Here is a 23,543-nt window from a genome sequence, read left to right on the forward strand (position 1 = left end):
CAGGCAGAGGCAGTTGGGGGCAAGATCAGATCAACAGGGGAGGGCAGTTAGGGGCGATCAGACAGGCAGGCAGAGGCAGTTGGGAGCGATCAGGCAGGCAGGCAGGTGAGCAGATAGGAGCCAGCAGTCTCAGATTGCGAAAGGGATGTCCCCCAAGGGATCCCCGATTGGAGAGGGTGCAGGCAGGGCTGAGGAAACCCCCCACAAATTTTGTGCACTGGGCCACTAGTGATAATCCTATATAATAAAAGAGTAATATGCAAATTAACCATCACTCCGCTACACCAAGCCACGCCCACCAGCCAATAAGGAGCGAATATGCAAATAAACCCAACCAAGATGGCTATGGCCACAGAGAGCAGGAGGGAGGCTTGGGTTTCCCCGGTGATGGAGGAAGCCAAGCTTTCCACCTGCCCTTGCTGCCTAGGCCTCCACTCAAGGCTACAAAGTTTCAATGATAGAAGATACATAAGTTCAAACAGAAATGGCGGCAGCCACGGAGCTGGAAAGAGCAGGAGGCTAGGGTTGCCCACGGCGATGGAGGAAGCCAAGCTTTCCACACAACCTGGCGGTCCCAGGCCTCTGCTTAAGGCTACAGAGTTTCAATTATAGAAGATACATGAATCCCCCAAAAAATGGCTGCCGCCACAGAGCAAGCAGAAGGCTTGGCTCCGCTCCAGGCTACAAAGTTTCAATTGTAGAAGATAAATAAACTCCAGATACCAGGGCCTCCGCTTGGGTCGCCAGGGGGTGTGGCCGGCCTGCAAACCATCACAGGCCCCTCACCCAGGCCGCCCCATGCCCCAAGGGAACCCCCACCCTGATCTGGGACACCCTTCAGAGCAAACCAGCTGGCCCCCACCCGTGCAGCAGGCCTCTGTTCTATCTAGTAAAAGAGTAATATGCAGATTGACCATCACTCCAACACACAAGATGGCTGCCCCCATGTGGACACAAGATGGCCACCACAAGATGGCCAGCAAGGGAGGGCAGTTGGGAGGGACCAGGCCTGCAAGGGAGGGCAGTTGTGGGCGATCAGGACTGCAGGGGAGGGCAGTTAGGGGCAAACAGGCTGGCAGGGGAGTGATTAGGGGGTGATCAGGCTGGCAGGCAGAAGCGGTTAGGGCAGCCTTGGGCAAACTACGGCCCACGGGCCGGATCCGGCTGTTCTATCCGGTTCTCTTGCTCTCCCCTCTGCTCCTTTACTTTGAATTTATATTGGTTCACACAAACACTCCATCCATGCTTTTGTTTCAGCCCTCCAGTCCAGTTTAAGAACCCATTGTGGCCCTCGAGTCAAAAAGTTTGCCCGCGCCTGGGTTAGGGGCAATCAGGAAGGCAGGCAGGTGAGCAGTTGGGAGCCAGCAGTCCTGGATTGTGAGAGGGATGTCCGACTGCCCATTTAGGCCTGATCCCACTGGGATCGGGCTTAAACGGGCAGTCGGACATCCCTGAAGGGGTCCCAGATTGGAGAGGATGCAGGCTGGGCTGAGGGACACCCCCTCCCCTTTGCACGAATTTCGTGCACCAGCCCTCTAGTATAAGAATAAACTCTGTTTTGCCGAAACCGGTTTGGCTCAGTGGATAGAGCGTCGGCCTGCGGACTGAAGGGTCCCGGGTTCGATTCCGGTCAAGGGCATGTACCTTGGTTGTGGGCACATCTCCAGTGGGGGGTGTGCAGGAGGCAGCTGATCGATGTTTCTAGCTCTCTGTCCCTCTCCCTTCCTCTCTGTAAAATATCAATTAAAAAAATATATTTAAAAAAAAATAAAAATAAACTCTGTTTTGTGTACTCAAACTGTAAAACTACTTTTGCCTATTCCTGTAGAACACAGTGTCAGTTTCTACTTTGAGGTTTAATGTTTTATTGGAAAGAGATGAGGATAGTGGCTGAATTTTGTGGATGGCATTGAAGTTGTGTTCTGTGAGTTTTCCTTCTCTCTCTCTCTCTCTCTCAAAGCTAAATTACTTAAGGAAGTGAGATGATAGCATGCACTTATATTTTTCCATGAATTATAATTTTTGCTATATTGAGATGTAATTGACATACATCACTGTATAAGTTTAAGGTGTACAGCATAATGGTTTGACTTACATATAATGTGAAAGAAGTTCAGTTATCATCCATTATCTCATATAGATACAAAAAAAGAAAAATTTCCTTGTGATAACTCTTGGGATTTACTCTCTTAACAGCTTTTCTATGTGACATAGAGTGTTAGCCATAATCATCATGTTGTATATCACAGTGGTCGCCAATCCGTGGTCCGCGAGGTCCAAAAGGTTGGCGACTGCTGGTATATCACATCCCTAGTGCTTATATTTATTTTATAACTGAGAGTTTGTACCTTTTGACCACCTTTCTTCAAATCTCCCTTCCCCCACCCCTATTGTTGGAAACAACAGAAGTTTTTCTGTGTGTTTGGTGCTTTTGTTTTTTGTGTTTCTTTTTTTTTTTTTTTTTTCAATAGATTCCACATATAATTTAAATCATACAATGTTAGTCTTTCTCTGTCTGACTTATTTCCCATGCTATAATGCTCTCAAGGTCCATCCATGTTGTCTCAATAGAGTATATTTTTGGGTGTGTTTTTTTTTTATGGCTGAATAGTATTCCATCATGTATATACACCACAGCTTTCTTTATCCATCATCCATCAATGGACATTTAAAGTTAGACTGTTTCCATGTCTTGGCTATTGTATATAATGCTGCTATGGACATGTGGGTGCAGATAACTTTTCAAATTAGTGTTTTCATTTCCTCTGAATATGTACCCAGAAGTGGAATAGTTGTGTCATATGGTACTTCTATTTTTCATTTTTTGAGAAACCTCCATATTATTTTCCATAGTGGCTGCACCAGTTTACAAACCTACCAACGTTGCAGGAGGGTTCCCTTTTCTCCACACTGAAACCAGCTTTTATCTCATCTTTTTTCTAACAGCCATTCTAACAGACGTGAGGTAATGTCTACTTCATGCAGAAGTTGTGATGACTCTCAAAATGGGGAATATAACGTGTGGTTCAGAATTCTTTGTTTTCTGTGCTTTTTCTACCTCCAACGGTTAAAAATGTTTTGGAAAGTGACTGTTTTTCTTAGTTGAGGAAATAAAGATAAAGAAAAAAATAAGGTAGGCTTTTAGAAAACCCATGCTTTGTTTTTATAGGTTCTTCAGCCATTGCAGCAGCGATTCTTAAGGGTGATAAATCAGGAAAACTTTCAGCAGATGTGCCAGCAAGAAGAGGTCAAGCAGGAAATCACTGCCACGCTAGAGGCCCTATGTGGCATTGCCGAGGCTACCCAGATTGACAACGTGGCAATCCTTTTTAATTTCTTAATGGACTTCCTTACCAATTGCATTGGATTGATGGAAGTTTACAAAAATACCCCTGAGACTGTCAATCTCATAATAGAAGTTTTTGTTGAAGTTGCACATAAACAGATATGCTATCTTGGAGAGGTAAGTGCTTTCTAATTTTATCCTTTCAGGATTAAAACTCCTTAAAGCTATCCTATACACTGAGTGGCCAGATTATTATGATCTCTGAACGCATAATAATCTGGCCACTCAGTGTATATCCTATATAATAAAAAGCTAACATGCACATTGTCCCCTCGACCAGGAGTTCTACCAGCAGGCAGGCCATCCAACTGCCCATGTCCCCTCCCCCTGGCCAGGCTGGCCAGACCCCACCCATGCACAAATTCATGCACCGGGCCTCTAATATATACACACACACACACACACATACATATACATATACATACTGAGTGGCCAGATTATTACGCATTCAGAGATCATAATAATCTGGCCACTCAGTGTATAATAAAGAGGGAATATGCATATCGACCATCACTCCGCCACAAAGATGGCGGCGCTCACAGCAGAGGCGGGATTTCTGTAACACAAGATGGCTGCACCCACAGTGGAGGCTCAGCAGGAACCTGACGCTACGCCCCTGCCCCCCACCCCCGTGGGGCTTGACAGGGGACCTCAGGCCATGCCCCCCGCCCGGCAGGGCTTGATGGGGGACTTCAAGGTGCGTCCCCCGCCCCAGTGCTGGGCTGGGGATCTCAGGCTGCTCCCCCCGCTCTGGTGCCAAGCCAGGGGACCTCAGGCCACGCCCCTCACCCCGGCGCCAAGCCAAAGGACCTCAGGCCACAACCCCCCACCCGGAGGGACTTGACAGAGGATCTCAGGCCACGTCCCCCACCTGGCGGGGCTTGACGGGTGACCTCAAGGCATGCCCCCAGCCCCGACACTGGGCCAGGGGATCTGAGGCTGCGCCCCCCCCCCCCCCCCGGAGGGGCTTGACAAGGGTGGGACCGGCCGGGTCTGGATCTAGCCCAATGTCGGGTGTGGGGGGGCGGCTGGGTTTGGGTCTCATGCGATTTTGAGGCACACGTGGGTGGGCGGGGACTTGACTCTGGGTCCCGTGGTGTGCCCCAGACTCTGACAGGAGGAAGATTTTCATATACATTTTACTGATTAATAGAAAGGGCAAATAGCAATATTAAAATATTTCCTCTAATTAATCCCCTTTTAATGTGCATGAATTTCGTGCACCGGGCCACTGGTAACAAAATAATAGGTATTTGCCTTCAAATTTAATGAATATTATCTGAAGTGTTTTTATGCCTCCAAAAGGCTTTTCAAAATACTGTTTTCAAAAGAAATTAGAATTCAGAGTATGGCATGTTGAATGAATATAAATTCTTGCCCTAAATACATGTTAATAACCAGTAATTTCTTTGAGCTAATAGATTATTAAATCAAATCATTCAAATGAGGAATATTTGATAAAACAGATGAATTATGGTAGAGAACTTTGACCATTTCTCTGTGGTAGAACACTAAGGCCTAAATTTTTTTTGTAAGGGTTTTCTTTTTTTATATATATATTTTTATTGATTTCAGAGAGGAAAGGAGAGGGAGAGAGAGATAGAAACATCAATGATGAAAGAGAATCAGTGATTGGCTGCCTCCTGCACACCACCCACTGGGGATCGAGTCCACAACCCGTGAATGTGCCCTGACCGGAAATTGAACTGTGACCTCCTGGTTCATAGGTTGATGCTCAACCACTGAGCCATGCTGGCAGGGCAAGCCTAAAGTTTTTTTTTTTTTAATATATAAGGGCGAGGGATAGAGTTAGAAACAACTATGAGAGAGAAACATGGATCAGCTGCCTCCTGCACACCCCCTACTGGGGATGTCCCTGCAACCAAGGTACATGCTCTTGACCAGAATTGAACCTGGGACCCTTCAGTCTGCAGGCCAGTGCTCTATCCACTGAGCCAAACCAGTTAGGGCAAGCCTAAAATTTTTAATGGCAGTTTGTATATCTGTTTTGTAAGTCAGATAAATGTTTAGACACACTAAATCCTTTTATATTTATTAAGCAAAGATGTATGTTTTGTTCCATTATATTATCTAGAAAGCTTTTTAAAAACAGCCTTAAACATATATTTGTACTTGTTAGCAGCAGATTAGCTTAAATCTTGTCCAAATCATTTAATATGGGCTCCTGACTTGTATTTTTTTTATTAGATCAAAGGAACCTACTTGAAATTGAGGTTATATTAAAAATATTAAAAATGTAGTCACAGGTAAATTATTGAGAGGGCATGACAGTGGCATTCTCATGTTTAAGACCACTGTTTGGTACTCTGTGTTTTTGCAAGTTATACAATTTTAAATATTAAAATCAGTGAAGAAGTTGAATAGAAGCAATAAAGTAGTTCTGTTGCCATATTCTTATCTCTAGTCAAGTGAAAAAAAATGGATATTAAATTTCATTGCTGGAAAACTAATATTTTAAGTATGACTAAGTGTGTATTTTTTCATTTTTGATGTTTTAATGTAGTTTAAAACAAGCATTTGAGATCGTTGGGATTTAGAGTAACTTTATTAGATTATGTTTTTTAATTTATTTAATATTTACATATTTTTTGGTAGCCTAATTTCTGCATGCTTTCTTATAGTCCAAAGCGATGAACTTATATGAAGCCTGCCTCACTTTGTTGCAAGTATATTCTAAGAATAATTTGGGGCGGCAGAGAGTGGATGTCACAGCCGAGGAGGAACAATACCAGGACCTACTTCTTATTATGGAACTTCTTACAAACCTTCTGTCCAAAGAGTTCATAGACTTCAGTGATACAGGTAGGGTGTAAGCTTTGTTATTATTGTTATACTCAAGGCCCAGTGCACGAAATTCGTGTAAGGGGGCGGGGGGGTCCCTCAGCCCAGCCTGCACCCTCTCCAATCTGGGACATTCCTCTAAGGACTGCTGCCTCCCAATTGCTTGCCTGCTTGCCTCCTTGCCTTCCTGATTGCCCCTAACCGCTTCTGCCTGCCAGCCTGATCACCCCCAAACCACTCCCCTGCTAGCCTGATTGATGCCTAACTGCTCCCCTGCCAGCCTGTTTGCCCCTAACTACCTTCCCCTGCAGGCCTGGTACCGCCCAACTGCTCTCCCCTGCAGGCCTGGGTTCCCCCACCTGCCCTTCCCTGCAGACTTGGTCACCCCCAACTTCCCTCTTCTGCCGGCTGGGTCACTCCTAACTGCCCTCCCCAGCAGGCTTGATCACCCCCAGCTGCCCTCCCTTGCAGGCCTGGTTCCTCCCAACTGCCCTCCCCTGCTGGCCATCTTGTGGTGGCCATCTTGTGTCCACATGGGGGCAGGATCTTTGACCACATGGGGGTAGCCATCTTGTGTGTTGGAGTGATGGTCAATCTGCATATTACTCTTTTATTAGATAGGATAGAGGCCTGGTGCATGGGTGGGGGCCAGCTGGTTTGTCCTAAAGGGTGTCCTGGATCAGGGTGGGGGTTCCCTTGGGGTGTGGGGCAGCCTGGGTGAGGGCCCTGTGGTGGTTTGCAGGCCGGCCATGCCCCCTAGCGACCCAAGTGGAGGCCCTGGAATCTGGGTTTTATTTATCTTCTACAATTGAAACTTTGTATCCTGGAGTGGAGCCAAGCCTTCTGCTCACTCCCTGGTGGCAGCCATTTCTGTTGGGATATATGTATCTTCTATAATTGAAACTTTGTAGCCTTAAGCAGAGGCCAAAGCAGGCCAGGGCTGTAGAAGCTTGGCTTCCTCCATCGCCGTGGGCAACCCTAGCCTCCTGCTCTCTCCAGCTCCATGGCTGCCGCCATTTCTGTTGGGCTTTATTTATCTTCTATAATTGAAACTTTGTAGCCTTGAGTGGAGGCCTGGGCCGGCAAGGGCAGGTGGAAAGCTTGGCTTCCTCCATTGCCAGGGAAACCCAAGCCTCCCTCCTGCTCTCTGTGGCTGCAGCCATCTTGGTTGGGTTTATTTGCATATTCCCTCCTGATTGGCTGGTGGGTGTGGCTGGTGGGTGTAGCGGCGTATGGTCAATTTGCATATTACTCTTTTATTAGATAGGATTTGTTAAAGCAAAGGATAATTTTGTTAAGTCAAATCTTATGAGGAAGTTCAGTATACAGAATAGATGAAAATGTCATCTCTGGTCACTATAGTGAGGGCAGAACCCCTGGTCTTTCCTTCTTGGCTTTCCTCTTGTAAGAAGAATAGTAAAATCTTCCATCTGTTAGGTTCTTACCAAATGCCAGCTATTATACCTATCAAAATGGTGTGAAGTAGGTACCACTGTTACACTCATTTTATAGATGAGAAACAGGTGCAGGAAACACTTGCCCACAGATGTGGAGCAGTAAATTACAGGACTAGATTCACATCCTGGCACCAGACTTCAGAGTTATGCTTTACTGACTGGTCCCTCCGTGTCCTGAGGTGGCTGCCCTGGAAAGCCTTTCAGAGTGAGGCTTGGAAATCCTTGTTGGGGTGAGAAATGCTGAACTCTGGAGCTCACAGACCATGTTTGGGAGAGTAACTTAGTGGCTCACAGACAACAGAACCCTGGGGAAGTCAGTCATCCTTCCAATAACTTTCCAATGGGTATGCTGAGAAATGCCCTTTAGAGTGTAGAGTGTTCATGGATGAGCTCAGAAGTCTCTGGTTCTGAGCTTGGTGCCTGGTAGCCAGGAATTACTACAGGTGAGAACTTCACCAGTAAGTGAAACCTTACGATTTTGTACAGTGTTCTCTTACCACCCTCCTACCTCACGGCCCACCTTCCCTTAACACAAAAGAGATCTTGCTTTCTGAGAGAAAAACAAATCCTGTTGAGCATCTCCTTTTATGTTCTGCAGATATTTATTGTTGTGGACACTTTTTCTTATAATATTCTCTTTTTGAGCTGGGTGCGGTAACTTTCCACTTTCCTTATTATTCCCCATACTTGAGCTTGTTCTTTCTCTGTTTCCTTATTAACTGGACAACAGTTCTTTTCGGTGTTTGTGTATTCATGAGCCCCCAGGTGAAACGGTTTTCCAGGCCCTGCCCCATATCCTCTCAGTGCTTCCCTCCTATACCAAAGCCGAAATGGCCACCCTGCCAGGTGCCAGGCCCACCTCTCACACGAGTGGTTATTCCCATGCTTTCTGAATTCTTTAGGTCCTTAATTCAGAAGTTCTCAACCTTTTCTAGGTCGTGAGCCTTTAAATCCTGAAGTAGTTACTGAGCCTTTTCCTTGAAAAGTTAGTTTTATACCAACCTGCAGTTTCACACACTGTATCTGTTGATTGGTGGGCTCTTGGAAACTTTTCTGTAGACTTTCCAGAATGTAAGCATCCTGTCAGAGCCTGGTACCCTGAGTAATTTGACTAAAAAATCAGAGCTGGCATTGAAAGGGAGGGAGAGCTGTTAAGGGCATTTGGAGGGAAAAGCCCCTGCAGTCTCCCAGGTTTATGGTACAAGTTACACTTTGTCTTTCTGTTCTACAAGAAATGAGAGAGCAAACACTATAGTTAAACAGGAGAGGGGAGGTTTTCAAAATAAAAGAGCAAAAACATTCAAGTTATAATTAAACATTAAGAAAAAAAACTGACCACAAATATGTGATACCTTAATCAATAAAGAAATTAAAAAATAATAATATAAAATAATAAAAATTAAAAAAGAAAAGAAATTGAGGTTAAAATCCGCAGGATTGAAAGTACAAAGTAAGGGGGTAAAGAATAAAATAAGGGTAAATAGGATTTTGAAGTTCAGATGATAGAAAAATGAAGACAGTTAAAATAGAAAAATGGTAAAGGAACAGCATTAACTATTTAAATAGATGGTAAAAAGGAAGATAATATTTTTAAGTCATTATTTTTCAAATAAAGCTAATAGGTGAGATAAAAACAAAATATTTTAAGTATTATGAAATGAAATTAACATGCTAGGTGGCCAATTAAATGCATAACTGGCAGTGTAGCTTTGTTCTTCATTCTTGAATTCTTAGCAGAGCTCGTGGCTGGAGAGCTGTGCCCATCACGCCCCAGGTCACAGCCTCCACGTAGAGAGCCTGTTTTGTTAGGGAAGCCTGCGGGCAGTGCCAGAACAGCCTCATGGCCCGACCTCAGGTTTGCATGCCTTGCTTTGGAAGATGGGATTCTTCCAAATGGAACTGAGACCCTGTGGAGAAGTTCAGAATTAGGTAGGTTTTTAAGTAGAATTGCTTTTTTATTTACCCCATTTTATCTTTTTTCCCCTTTTTCTAAAGTAATATGCTCTTAATAGAAAAATGTACTTTTTATTGATTTCAAAGAGGAAGGGAGAGATAGAAATATAAATGATGAGAGAGAATTATTGATTGGCCGCCTCCTGCACGCCCCACACTGGGGATGGAGCCCACAACCCAGGCATGTGCCTTGACTGGGAATCGAACTGTGACCTCCTGGTTCATGGCTCAACACTCAACCACTGAACCACACTGGCTGAGCATTATATTCTGCCTTTTTTATTAATGTATTCTTGACCTTTTTCTCCTCACTAAGAATTTTTTATGACTTTTTGATGGCTGATTGGTTTTCCACATTTGGGAATTTAATCAGTTTCACTAATATTGGACATCTGAAATATTTATGATTTTGCTGTTATAAATAGAGATGCAGCAATCATTTCTGTGGACAAATCCCTGTCAGAATTTGATTATATCTTTTAGTATGTACAGTGCTCTGAAGGTTTTTACTATATAGCTCTTAAGGGTAACTATCACACTATATCCTGACCAACATGTAAATATTATTCTTTAAAAGTCATCTTCAGCTCTAGCCAGTTTGTCTCAGTGGATAGAGCATTGGCTTGCGGACTAAAAGGTCCTGGGTTCAATTCTGGCAAAGGGCACATACCTTGGTTGCAGGTTCCCCAGCCCTGGTTGGGGTGCGTGCAGGAGGCAACTAATCAATATATCTCTCTCACATTGATGTTTCTCTCTGTCTCTGTCTCTCCCTTCCACTCTCTCTAAAAATCAATGGGAAAATATCCTCTGGTGAGGATTAACAACAACAACAAAAAGACATCTTGAATTTAATGAATCAGAAATAGTAACTTTAGTCCTGGCCAGTTTGTTCAGTGGTTAGAGCATCAGACTTTGGACCAAAGGGTCGAGGGTTTAATTCCCTGTCAAGGGCACATACTTTGGTTGTAGGTTCAATCCCTGGTCCCAGTTGGGGCATGTGCAGGAGGCAACCAGTTGATGTGTCTCTCATATTGATGTTTCTCTCTCTCTCTCTCTTTCTCCCCTCCTCTCCTCCCTCCCTCCCACACTCTTTCTGGAGATCAGTGGAGAAAATATCCTTGGGTGAGAGATTAAAAAAAAAAAAAATTACATTACTTGATTAGAATGAACTGTTTTTCATTGGATTGGTGGTTTTGTTAGATGTTTGTTTATGGACTTTGCTCGCTTATCTATTTAAGTCTTATGATTCCTATTAATTTATAGGCATGGATTAAGGATAATAAACTCTTCATCCTCGTAGCTCTTTTTTTAAAAAATGACTTTCTCTTTTATGTGACATGTTAATTTCCATATTTCCCCCATTCCTTTTCAGCTAAAAAAATTCCATACACCTAAGAGATAAAATAGATATTATCATGGAAATTAACTCATAGTGTGACTAGTGTGTCAGTAGAGTAGATTTACTTTTCACAACATTGATTAAGCATTAGTTTTCTCTTATTATTTTAAATATATTTTTTATTGGTTTCAGAGAGGGAGGAAGGAGAGAGCAGTAGAAACATCAGTGATGAGAGAGAATCATTGATCGGCTCCCTCCTGCACACTCCACACTGGGGATCGAGCCCACAACCGGGCATGTGCCCTGACCCGGAATCAAACTTTGACCTCCTAGTTCGTAGGTTGACATTCAACCACTGAGCCACACCAGCCTGGAAGTTTTCCTTTATTATTGAAGAGTAGTATTTGATGTAAACACGGAATACCATCTGTATAGAGTACTCTAAGATCCTAAACAGTGAAATACAGAAGGGTGACCCAGGCAAGCTTACCAGGTGTCCTATTATCCAGTCAGATTTATTGTGGCTTAAGATTCGAATCTGTTTTTATTTCTCAAGGGTAGAATGTATCCAACTTTGCAGATTTGTTGATGTTATGGCTGTAAGACTGCGTGGTTTCTGTTTATAGATGAAGTGTTTAGGGGACATGAGCCGGGGCAAGCAGCAAGCAGGTCTGTGTCAGCAGCGGATGTTGTTTTATATGGAGTCAACCTAATTCTGCCCTTGATGTCACAAGATCTTTTGAAGGTAATTGAAGAAAGTGAATATGAACATTAAATTGTGTGTGCTCGAAGTTTCAAGATATTTTAGACAATAATGTCCCTCTGATTTAACTAAGGGATATGAATACCTGTTTGTCTGATAAGTACACGTGGAAATAAAACATTTGAGTTGCTGTTAGTGTCATTAACACTCATGTTTACAGCTCAGAACACAGGCCCTCACTCCTGCCCAGAGTTTTGCATTCAAAATAAGTTACTACAGAAAAAGTGGGGCCTTTAGAAACTGCATTCTAATGTTAGCAGTTTTGATTCCCTCATCATTTGTTATTAAGCAATTAAAATTATGTTAGATTTTCAGTTGTATGCATTCTTCTGGTACTTGTTGAACATTATTCTCAGGTTGAGGGATTAAACAATGGAATGAATTTATAAATCCCTCTATGTAGAAATAGGATGGTAAGAAACCAAGACTCATACAGTTTTTAATTTTGTACCTTCGGACTGTGCTGTACCTTGGTTTTATCACTCAGTATTGGGTGTGATGGTAATGAGGCTGCCTTTCTTACCCCTCTTTTCATGAGATGTCATAGGAGTCTGAAGCTGAGGACAAGGACATGAATGGAGAGGAAGAGGGAGGTGTGTTCGCCTGTGCACATGTGCACAGACAGTGGGGGAAAGTGGGGAAGAGTACGAGTGTCAGAGTGAGAAGGCCATAGATTTCCAGACCATTGCTTCCTACCTCCCCCCCTTTTTTAAATATGTTTTAACTGATTACAGAGAGGGAGGGAGAGGGAGAGAGATAGAAACACCAATGATGAGAGAGAATCACTGATTGGCTGCCATGCATGAGTATCGAGCCTGCAGCCCGGGCATGTGCCCTGACCGGCAATCAAACCGTGATCTCCTGGTTTATAGGTCGATGTTCAACCATTGAGCCACACTGGCCAGGCATCTTATATGTGTTTTTAAAAAATCATTATGCACTGGCCAGGTTGGTTAGAGAGTAGCCCTGATATGCCAAGGTTTCGGGTTCAGTCCCAGTCAGGGCCCATAGAAGAATCAACCAACGAATGCATAAATAAGTGGAATAAAAAACCGATGTTTGTCTCTCTTTGTCTCTCTCCCTCTTCCCCCCTTCCTCTCCCTTCTTTTCTTGTTCTAAAATCAATTAAAAAAATCATTATACTTAGAAGCTTGCCTGTTATTGTTACTTTTTTTGTATTAAAATAAAATGAGATAACATTAAGCATCTAAATATTTAATTTTTCTTTTTCAGTTTCCAACACTTTGTAATCAATACTACAAATTAATTACATTTATTTGTGAGATTTTTCCTGAAAAAATACCACAGCTTCCTGAAGACCTTTTTAAAAGTCTGATGTGCTCTCTAGAACTGGGAATGACTTCGTATCCTTTAAATAGGCATTGTTATCACTTATCACATGGGGAAAAGATCTTACCTGAAGTTTTAAATTTTTTATTTTTATTTTGTATTTCAGTTTTATTTCTTAAAAAAAGCCACCATTTCTATAACTGCCCTAATTCTGTGTTTACTTTGATATTGTTAGTTCATCACATTCTTTTTTCTTCTTTCACAGATTCTAGGGACATTTGGCCCCTGCTTCCCAAATAATTTCACATACTGTTGCTGGGTGTCTAATCTTAGCTACCCGATGGTAGAAAATAGCTAGGCTTTTATTAATGTGTGCCTCATAATCAGAAACATGCTGGAAGTCTCCAGTCGCAGACCCCAAACACTTGTGGATCACCTCAAAACCTTGGGAGTCTTTTCTCACTTAGCTCAGTAAAGACACATTATTCAAGCTATAGCTTACCTGCATTCATTTCTAGAAATACACTCCATGTGATAATAGCTGTAATTTTTTGTCTTTAATATGTCAAGTGTGTCTACTTGCATTTGCTCTTTGACCTTCATGATCAGAATGAGCTCAGAGGTTTGCCAGCTGTGCCTGGAGGCCCTGACACCATTGGCTGAACAGTGTGCAAAAGCTCAAGATACAGACTCACCACTGTTTCTAGCGACACGGCACTTTCTGAAGGTAAGGTGCTTGGATAGCAGGTTGTGAGGTCACCTGCTTTGATAAGGACTGTCATTACACATAAATCTTTCGAATCAGGAAATGCTTACCTTCTTTAATAGTCACTTTCTGTTCACTGTGTTTTCTGGAGATCCACTTTCTGGACATGTAACTCTCCACTTCTGTGTTCTTAAAAATTGATGTAAATATAATGGGTAATTGGATAATTTAATTATTATACCACAGGAGGTAATCACATCCATATCTTATCCTTGGATTTTTTTTTAAAATATATTTTATTAATTTTTTACAGAGTGGAAGAGAGAGGAGAGGGATAGAGAGCTAGAAACATCGATGAGAGAGAAACATCGATCAGCTGCCTCCTGCACACCCCCTACTGGGGATGTGCCCGCAACCAAGGTACGTGCCCTTGACCGGAATCGAACCTGGGACCTTTCAGTCCACAGGCCGACGCTCTATCCACTGAGCCAAACCGGTTTCGGCTATCCTTGGATTTTTAAAAAACCATTTTCTTTAATGTTCAGATATTTTTAATGAACACATACCACCCTCTCTTTCTTTTTTGGAGCAGGGAGGAGCTGGAGGACTGTGTGATTTTTGTGTTGTGTGTCTTTATTTAGCGGTTTCCTTGTGCACTTTCAGCTGGTTTTTGATATGCTGGTTCTGCAGAAGCACAACACTGAGATGACGACAGCAGCCGGTGAGGCGTTCTACACGTTGGTGTGCCTGCACCAGGTACGGGCTGCAGCTCCTTGGGGCACTGGTCTTTTAGAAGGAGATGATTCAGATCCACGGTGGTTGTTAACCCTCCAGATCTTAGGGGATCTCTGACTCAGGGCTGCAGTTCTGTGGCAGTGCAGTCCTGTTTCTTAACCTCCTCATTAGCTCTGGCTTTTTTTAATTAGATAAGCTGTTTGTCAGTTAATAAGCATTTATTATCCCTTCTGCACTGTTATAACCCATCCTTTGCCCTAAAGCTTATCCTTACACAATTGCTAGGAACCAGGAATCAGATTTGAGAGGATAATGGAGATGTGCTTCTGTCCTTGAGGAACTCAGTTTTGTAAGAAAAACAAGATGAATGAGACGGGGCACCCAGAAGAGACTGTCTTCAGAGAGCCGGGAAACAACAGTATTTATTCCATACTACAATATGGAAAGTGTTCTTCCCTTACCTTCACCTCCCTCGCCCTCCCTTCCTAATTCTTTGAGTCTTTAAAGACTGAAGCAGTCACTGATGTGGGGCCAATATAACAGAAGAAGAAAAGTTATGCTGGCTCACCCATCTCCCTTCCCTATTGTACATGCCCATCAAGTGTGTGTGTATGTGAAGAATCAGTTTCCCAAAACCTATCCCCTCACCCCCTTCTTCACACATGTCCCAGCATGACCAAGTGATTGGCTAGAGGAACGAAGACATTATAAAATATATTTTTATTGATTTCAGAGAGGAAGGGAGGGAGGGAGAGAGAGAGAGAAAGAAAGAGAAATATCAATGATGAGAGAGAATCATTGATTGGCTGCCTCCTGCACACCCCCTACTGGGGATGGAGCCCGCAACCTGGGTATGTGCCCTGACCGGGAATCGAACCGTGACCTGGTTCATAGGTCAATGGTCAACCACTGAACCAAACCAGCAGTTCACTAAGACTTTTTTTAAAAGTGTAGAGGCCACCATGGCCGGTTTGGCTCAGTTGGTTGAGCATTGTCCCATGCACTGAAAGGTTGCTGGTTCAATTCCTGGTCAGGGCACATGTCTACTTGCGGACTCAATCCCTGGTAGGTGTCATGCAGGAGGCAGCAGATCGATGTTTCGCTTTCACATCGAGGCTTTTCTCTCCCTCTCACTTCCTCTGTCTCTAAAATCAATTAAATTTTTTTTTTTTTTTTTTTTTAAAGCGTAGCGGCCATAGCATCTGCTGTGACTGGCCCTCGGGGCTGCATTTATTTTCTCTTTTAGAAAGATAGGATTTCATAGCGGTTGGCAAAGTACTTGAAGACCACCTTTAGGCTGGCTTCTGTACTGTTTGTGCAGGTATTCAGAAGTTCACTTCCTGAGATGATGCCCATCCCAGTAAGGGGCCTTTCTGTCATTTGATTTCCTGTTCTTACTAGGAAAATGCATAAGCCATTATATTCTGGTTGCCTTTTTTGTTGTTAATTTTTACCTGAGAATATTTTTCCATTGATTTAGAGATTGGAAGGTAAGGGAAACGAGAGAGAGACACATAGATGTAAGAGAGACTCATCGATCTGTTGCCTCCTGCATGCGCTCCCACTGGGGCCAGGGATCAAGCCTGCAACTGAGGTAGGTGCCCTTGACCGGAATCAAACCTGGGACCCTTCAGTTCGAGGGCCAACACTATCCACTGAGCCAAATGGCTAGGGCTCTGGTTGCCTTTTTAAAAACATATTCATACATGTAGAACAGAGAACAGGAGCCTGGGATTGGTGATGATGATGTCCTGCTGTTTTGGCCCAGGGACATAGCCAGTTCACATTAGCAGGGACATGGTTTGAGTTTATTCTTGTTCCCCTGTGAACAGCCTGTCCCTTGGAGGGGGGCAGTGAAGGCAGCCATTCTGGCTCCATGCCTGGGTGTGGTAGGGTGCTATCCCCTACTCTTCTTTTCCAATTGTAACTAACATGGTTTTACCATTTTGGTCCATCATGATATGCCAAGAAGTTAATGAAAAATAGTGGCAGACCAGCTTTATTCAAGAAAGTTTATCGCACTGTCCAGGTGGCTCGGTTGGAGTATCATCTCGTACATCAGAAAGGTTGTGGGTTTAATTCATGGTCAGGGCATATACCCAGGTTTTGGGTTCGATCCCTGGTCAGGTCGAAGACAGGAGGCAACCAATCGATGTTTCTCTCTCACATTGATGTTTTTTTCTCTCTCTTTTTCTCTCTTCCTCTTTCTGAAAACATATCTTCAGGTGAGGACTTAAAAAAGAGAGAGAGAGTTTATCTTAGAAAGCTGCTCTGCTTTCATTTCTTTTAATGCCTCACCCACACCTCTGTATAAGGCTATAATATGAAGGGCACTAACAATATAAAAGATACACACAACATACCCTTATATTTGTTAAGCTTCTGCTGTCCTTCTTCCCGGAGCCGCTGAGCCACAGTGCTGGTTTGAGCTGCATGTGCACAGTCAATTCAGATTTTCTACTTCCACTTGGAGAAAAGTCCAAAATACTCTTCTCCCACTCTGCCACCTCTTACCTGCATTTGTGTGACCTGCTGCTATCTACAGAACTGTGTGGACATAGTGTCTATAGAACCTCTCAGAAAATGTACAAAGGTTGCAGACTTAGGTTATATATAAAATGTAAAACAAACATGAATAATGTGCCTTGAAATCACAAAAGAGGCAACACAACGAAATTGGTAATTGCATTGCTTCTGGAGTCGAACAGCCTGAATTCTTGCTCAAAGGCAGTATGGTTTTGGATGTATTAGGTAATCTCACTGTTATATAAATTTCCTTTAAAACAGGAATATAAACAGTACTTGCCTCATAGGGTTGTTATAACAGGTGAATTAGCAATGGCAAAGGCTGGATGGAACCTAGATTATGTGCTAACTGTGAAGAAGACTTGGCAGACCCTGCCTCTTAGAATCCCACCATCCAGTAACTGATATGACCTACTTGTCTGGTGTTTGAGAAAGATGTGTTTTTATATGCACTTTATCTCTTCAATAGGCCGAGTACTCTGAATTGGTTGAAACATTACTGTCAAGTCAACAAGACCCAGTTATTTACCAGAGATTAGCAGATGCCTTCAACAAGCTCACTGCAAGCAGCACCCCTCCTACGCTGGATCGAAAACAGAAGATGGCTTTTCTAAAGAGTTTGGAAGAATTTATGGCAAATGTTGGTGGTCTCCTTTGTGTAAAATAAAGAACAAAACTCTATGCTTAATATAGATCCTTTCTGCAAAGTGCATTGAATTGCTAAAAGTTGACTTGAGTCTTGTCCTGTCCTTCAGTTTCTTGGCCATTGGGGTTTTGGAGAGCTTGACATGTAACAAACGCAGTGATACAGTAGAGCTCAGCCTCAAATCAGTGTCTGCTGTTAGATGTTACCACAGTCATAAGTATTCTGTAGGTTTTGAATGGTGATTTAACATTTTCAAAATGAAATATCATATATGTGCAAACAGATAAGGGCACCATGAAATCATGTTCAGTGCCTTTTCCCTCTTTGTCAAACGTTAGGTGACTAGCCAAAGTTTAAAATTTTCGTTATGAAATATTAGGTGGCTATGTTCGGTGATGTTTCTTAAATGTCCGTGGACCACCTGCAGCGCTAAGGAACTGGGCCCAACTGGAGGCCATCATTGTCAGAATTTCTGTTTATGGGCTCTGAGTTTTTTCATTTTAATAAACTCTTCCCCTCTGCCAATCCAAAAGTTTTGAGTCACTGCGAAAACTCTGAAGAGGTTTTGTGCTGTGGTGCTTTTCTCCCTGTGATTCAGTTTGAGTCTGGCAGGAGGGGAAGGCACTGCGGGTGCTCACTGGGCTGTAATGGGCTGGTGGGCAGGTTTTGTGGAGTACAGGCCTCTAGTCACACTCTGATGCCTGAACTTAATGAGGAAAATGCATGTATATTTTTGTTCCATAAAATATACTTTAGGAACTGTAGCCATCCCATTGCCTTAATTTTAAGAAGAAAGACAAAAAAAAAAAAAAAAACAACAACAAACCCAAACAAACCAACAGACTTGTTTTAATAAGAAATGCAGTTTTGATGCTTCAGAGTTGGTTTGGAAGTTAGCTACTCTGAACTTGGTAGTGCCCTTTTGGTGGTGTATTTGTGTGGGTTTGTGAGTGAAACAGAGGCTCATCCATATGTAGTCTTAACTCTTGGAGTATGTTTCTGTCCAGCTTTATATCCATTGCTACAGTACTCTATTCTTAGGATGGGAGTGACTGTTTCCTACAGATTTTAGACATTGGGGCATTAGGAGAAATAATTACGCTGGAATGGGTATTTTCTCATTTCACAGGAGTCGTGTAAATTTAAAAGAAAATTTTGTATTGCTGCCATACTCCCCTTAAATTATGGAAACCACAGGCATATAAAACTGCCCACTGCCTTGTCATAGTCACAGGGCACAGTGACATTGCTTTAAAGGGTGGGCGTCCTGCTATGCTCTTGACACACCTGTGCTAAACTGTCCTTGGAATGTGGTGGGATTGCATTGAGCACATGCACCTTCACAGTGATGCTTTGAGAAACTGTGTAGCTGCTATTAACAATTACAGTTACCAAAACAGGAACATCTGCCAAAACCGGTTTGGCTCAGTGGATAGAGCGTCGGCCTGCGGACTGAAGGGTCCCGGGTTCGATTCCGGTCAAGGGCATGTACCTTAGTTGCGGGCACATCCCCAGTGGGAGGTGTGCAGGAGGCAGCTAATCGATGTTTCTCTCTCATCGATGTTTCTAGCTCTCTATCCCTCTTCCTTCCTCTCTGTAAAGTATCAATAAAATATATTTTAAAAAAAAAAAAAAAAAAAAAAAAAAAAAAAAAAAAAAAAACAGGAACATCTAAGTTATATCCAGCTTGGCATTCTATCTTAGACATGCACCAATGCAGAGCCTTGAGCCAGAACTTCAAGGACCATTTCTCTTAGTTGTCACCAACTAGTAACAGCGGAGGGGAAGCAAAGCATCTTAAAAACAGCTAGGAAAAAATCATGTCACTGTTTATGAAATATGCATATTGTATTTTTAAAAATACTTTGAACCATGTGTTCATTTTTAGATTTCTTCTTTATTTCCCCTTAATGAACATGAAATCATCTGCACCAGGAACCACTATTTTGCATTGTTCTTGATGTGTGGTCTCTCAGCTCCGCTCACCTGCTCAGTGGTTGTAAGCCTTGCCTATCTGTGTGTGATGAGTGTAGTCCCTTTGCCAGAGGGTACTGGGACAGGCAACTGACTAGATAGGTCCACTGGCTTTGACAAAACTATAATCAAGTTTTTAAAAATAAAGATGAAAAAAAAGATGAGTAGAAAAGGGATGCCTTGGGAAATAAAAAGGCATCTGTATTTAATAACTGTTATCTAGATGGAAATGTATGTGCTTAATTATCCTAGATGCTGTCAATAATATTGCATTGTAATTAGACGACTTTTAAGGAAAAGAATATGTACTTGGGATTGGACCAAATAAGCCTTAAGATATCACCAGAATGTGATTAGTGGCAAACATGAAAAAAGAGGCAACACCATTTTTTAGGTAATGGGGATGCCACTTAACTGCAATAGCTGGACACTTTTCCGGTGTTTGTGTATGTGTTTTTCTGACTGGTATTTGTTTAATTTGGGTCATCTTTTTTTTAAACTTGATTTTTATTGTTGACACTATTACAGATGTCCCCATTCACCCACCTCCTTTGTACACCTCCACCCAGCTTCTGTGCCCCCTTTCCTCTGACTATCACCACACCGTTGTCTGTGTTAATGGGTTGTGCATATATGTTTTTTGGCTAATCCCTTTACCTTCTTTCATCCAGTCCTCCCATTCTCCCTCACCTCTGAGAGCTGTCAGTCTGTTCCATATATCTATGTCTCTGGTTCTATTTTGTTTGTCAGTTTATTGGGTTCCACATATAAGTGAGATCCTATGGTACTTGTCTTTCTCTGACCAGCATATTTCACTTAGCATATTAACCTTCAGATCCATCCATGTTGTCTCAAAAGGTCATATTTTCTTCTTTTTTTTAAGCCTTTTTTATGGCTACGTAGTATCCTATTGTGCAAATGTATCGATTTTTTTTCAGATGTATACATATTTGTTTAGTTTGAGTCTTCTTTTTATTTTATTTTGTCAGTTTTGTCTTTAGCTATGCTTATTGACTTTTCATTTTTGGAGGTTTTGCTTTTTGCCCTGTGGGGGTCAAGAACACTGACTTAATTTTAGTAAATTAATTTTATTATTAAAACTGACTGTTGTCCAAAGTGTTTTAAAAATAAGAACATTATTTGTGCTCCCCTTTTTTATATATGTTAAAGGGACATTGTCTAATATTTATTTAGAATTTTGTCTTGTATGAAATTTCTGGTCATATATAGTTACCTTTAATGTCTAGTTTTCAGTTCATTCTTTATTTGATTTTATTTTCCTGGGCCAATTTGTTTCCCAGGGCGCAATCTCTATGGACTTGTACTTTCACAATTGGTATTCATATAACAGCACCTGTCACTCTTGTAGCTCTATTACAAGGATTGCTTGCTTGTTTGTTTTATGGTTTTTCTGAAACAGTACTTCAGTGTCTTCTTCACAGTTATTTGGGTCTTTATTACTTGCTGTCTTTTAATCTGTTGGAAGACAATGGCATGTTAACAACACTGCATTGAGTTTTGTCTGGTAGAAAGTGTGACATTTTATGTAAAAAAACACATCTTTGCAATCTTTTTCAAACTAATTTTAAGAACTTAGTCTTAATTCGTTGTAAGCCATATGTCTAATTATATTACATTATTCTGTTAAAATGAGATGGTTACTATTTTTCACAATTTTCATTTCAAAACCCAGCGTCTCTATAATACCTTCCCCTAGTAACACTCCTTACTATCTTTTTTTGTTTTTGTTAATCTTAACCGAAGGCTATTTTTTTCATTGCTTTTAAAAATATATATATATTACTGATTTTTTACAGGGAGGAAGAAGGGAGAGGGATAGAGAGCTTGAAACATCAATTAGAGAGAAACATTGATCAGCTGCCTCTTGCACACCTCCTACTGGGAATGTACCTGCAACCAACGTACATGCCCTTGACTGGAATCGAACCTGGGACCTTACAGTCCGCAGGCCAATGCTCTGTCCACTGAGCCAAACCGGTCAGGGCTTTCATTGCTTTTGTAGAGAGAGTGGAAGAGTGTGGTAGGGGGTGCGGGAAAGAGAAACATCGATGTGAGAGAGACACATTGATTGGTTGCCTCCCACATGTGCTCCCACTGTGGTGGGGATTGAACCTGCAGCCCAGGAACATGCCCTTGACCCTGAATCCAACTGCTCTGATCATTTCTGTTAATACTTGTATGAACTCCTCAAGTATTGAAGGGAACTAGCTGTTGATTTCAAATCTGAGTATCCTAGTAAACCATGTCAATTGAACCCTTAAAATACTATTTTTTCTATTACAGTTTTATTTGTTTCTGTTTGCCACCTCTGTCTGTCATTAGAGGTGGTTTGTCATTAGACCTTACTAAGTTAGCTGTCTCTGATGGATAGTTGTCGTTATTGGTTCCTGAAAGAAATATTAACTGTTAAGGCAGCAGTAACCTCAGTACTTCTTAGGTTTTTTTTCTTAACTAGAGAATAAGGAATTGATTTGGATATAAGTTTTTAATAAAACTTCCTATAAATTCTTCTACAAAACAACAGAGCTGATTTGAGGATATAATGCTTTAAATTATTTTAAAATACAAGTGGATATCCTGACTTGGTAATAACTATGTTCTGAAAACACTAATTTTCTAAAATAAAAGAAAAGTCCAAATTAGGTTTATTTTCTGAGCTCAAATTGATATGAAGTGCCGTGATTCAAGTTGAACTTTAAACAGTTTAATTTACATGTAGTTCTGATCAATTATAATGGAGACTCATGACATATTTAGCCAAAGAATATATTTGGTTCAGGTAAAGACACAAAGTTAATAATGAGCATCCATTCTGCTCTAGAGGACTGGTGGACTGATCTGTTTCTGACTTTTAGCTCCATATCTAAGTCTGAAGACTGAGCTACATGCATACGTGTTTGTCCTCCTCACCCCCTGGGATTTGCTCCTCACCTATTCCTAGGCCTTCCTAGCAGTGGAGACGTTTTCTCCTTTTCAATCTATACGCTTAGGTCTCAGCTATTAGGAGCTGTCAGGTATGTACTATTAGCTAACTTTATTAGCCTGAAATTAAATACTGCACCTGTACTATGTATCTAACATGGACCTGACCTCAAGAGTGTTCTGAGCCTAGGCTTTCTGGTGTGTCATCTACCACATAAAATTATGACAGATTGCAAATACTGGTGTTGCGATTCGGCTCTCTGAACAGAGTCTCAATGCAGTGAGTTTGTGGTTTAATCATCACAGAGTGTTAGCATTGCTACCATTCAGCATGTGTAAAATTTTTTAAATTTATAAATATTAAACATTTAAACTTATGCTAAGACTTTCCAGATTTTTTTTGAGAGACCCAGGGACAAGTATATGGCTTAAATATTTACCTCTATTAACATTACTAATGAAGGTATAAGGTATAAAGTTGCATTTCATTTTTCAAAAGATGCTATAATAGGATTTTAGGAAATAAATCAGGGCTATGTATTGAGCCAGTTAAAGGCTGAATATCAAATTGCTAAAATTTTATTTGTATTTTTAAATCTATAAATGGGAGTTATGTGTCATTTAACTAAATATTTTTATTACATTTTTGTTTTGACTGTGTGTGATTTGTTCGTGGGTATTTAGACTTTTATGAAACTGATTGAAATGGTGCTAGTTCGTTTACCATCATAGAATGACTGACACTGGGGACATTATACAGTCATAATTTAAAATAAACATGATGATATATCTGTATAGATAAGATTTGCATTACCTTCTGTAAGAACACCCAGCCCTAATAGAATATTCAGGATTCAGAAAGAAAACGTTTACATTCTAAATTTATTCAATGTATTTATTTTTATTTCAGCTTAGTCTTAGAAACAATGTCAGAGTTATCAATTAAATCATTGGACTTGGGGGTGTATTTGTAGTAAATCTTTCTAGTGGTTTGGGTCATTCTTTTTATGGCCTTTCAGGGAAAGTGAAAAATTGCCATTCTGCTGTGTCAGACAGACTATCA

The 23,543-nt window shown here is 41.6% G+C and overlaps 1 protein-coding gene across 4 annotated transcripts in view; it reads left to right on the forward strand.

Moving 5' to 3' along the window:
* The window catches only part of XPO4 (exportin 4), a 172,814-nt gene extending 154,465 nt beyond the window's left edge, over positions 1-18,349 (forward strand). For 2 of the 4 annotated variants that reach the window (XM_080660572.1, XM_080660573.1), the window contains 7 exons: positions 3,170-3,463; positions 5,989-6,169; positions 11,524-11,642; positions 12,894-13,024; positions 13,560-13,677; positions 14,320-14,412; positions 17,387-18,349. In XM_080660572.1, the coding sequence (XP_080516698.1) occupies positions 3,170-3,463; positions 5,989-6,169; positions 11,524-11,642; positions 12,894-13,024; positions 13,560-13,677; positions 14,320-14,412; positions 17,387-17,584 (1,134 nt within the window). In that variant the 3' untranslated portion in view covers positions 17,585-18,349. Of the gene's footprint in view, positions 1-3,169; positions 3,464-5,988; positions 6,170-11,523; positions 11,643-12,893; positions 13,025-13,559; positions 13,678-14,297; positions 14,413-14,676; positions 14,730-17,386 lie in introns of those variants that run through there. The other 2 variants (XR_013960146.1, XR_013960147.1) reach the window with 2 other exon arrangements.
* Positions 18,350-23,543: the final 5,194 nt, after the last annotated feature.

This window comes from Plecotus auritus, assembly GCF_963455305.1.
Source record: "Plecotus auritus genome assembly, chromosome: 3".
Lineage (NCBI taxonomy): Eukaryota > Metazoa > Chordata > Mammalia > Chiroptera > Vespertilionidae > Plecotus > Plecotus auritus.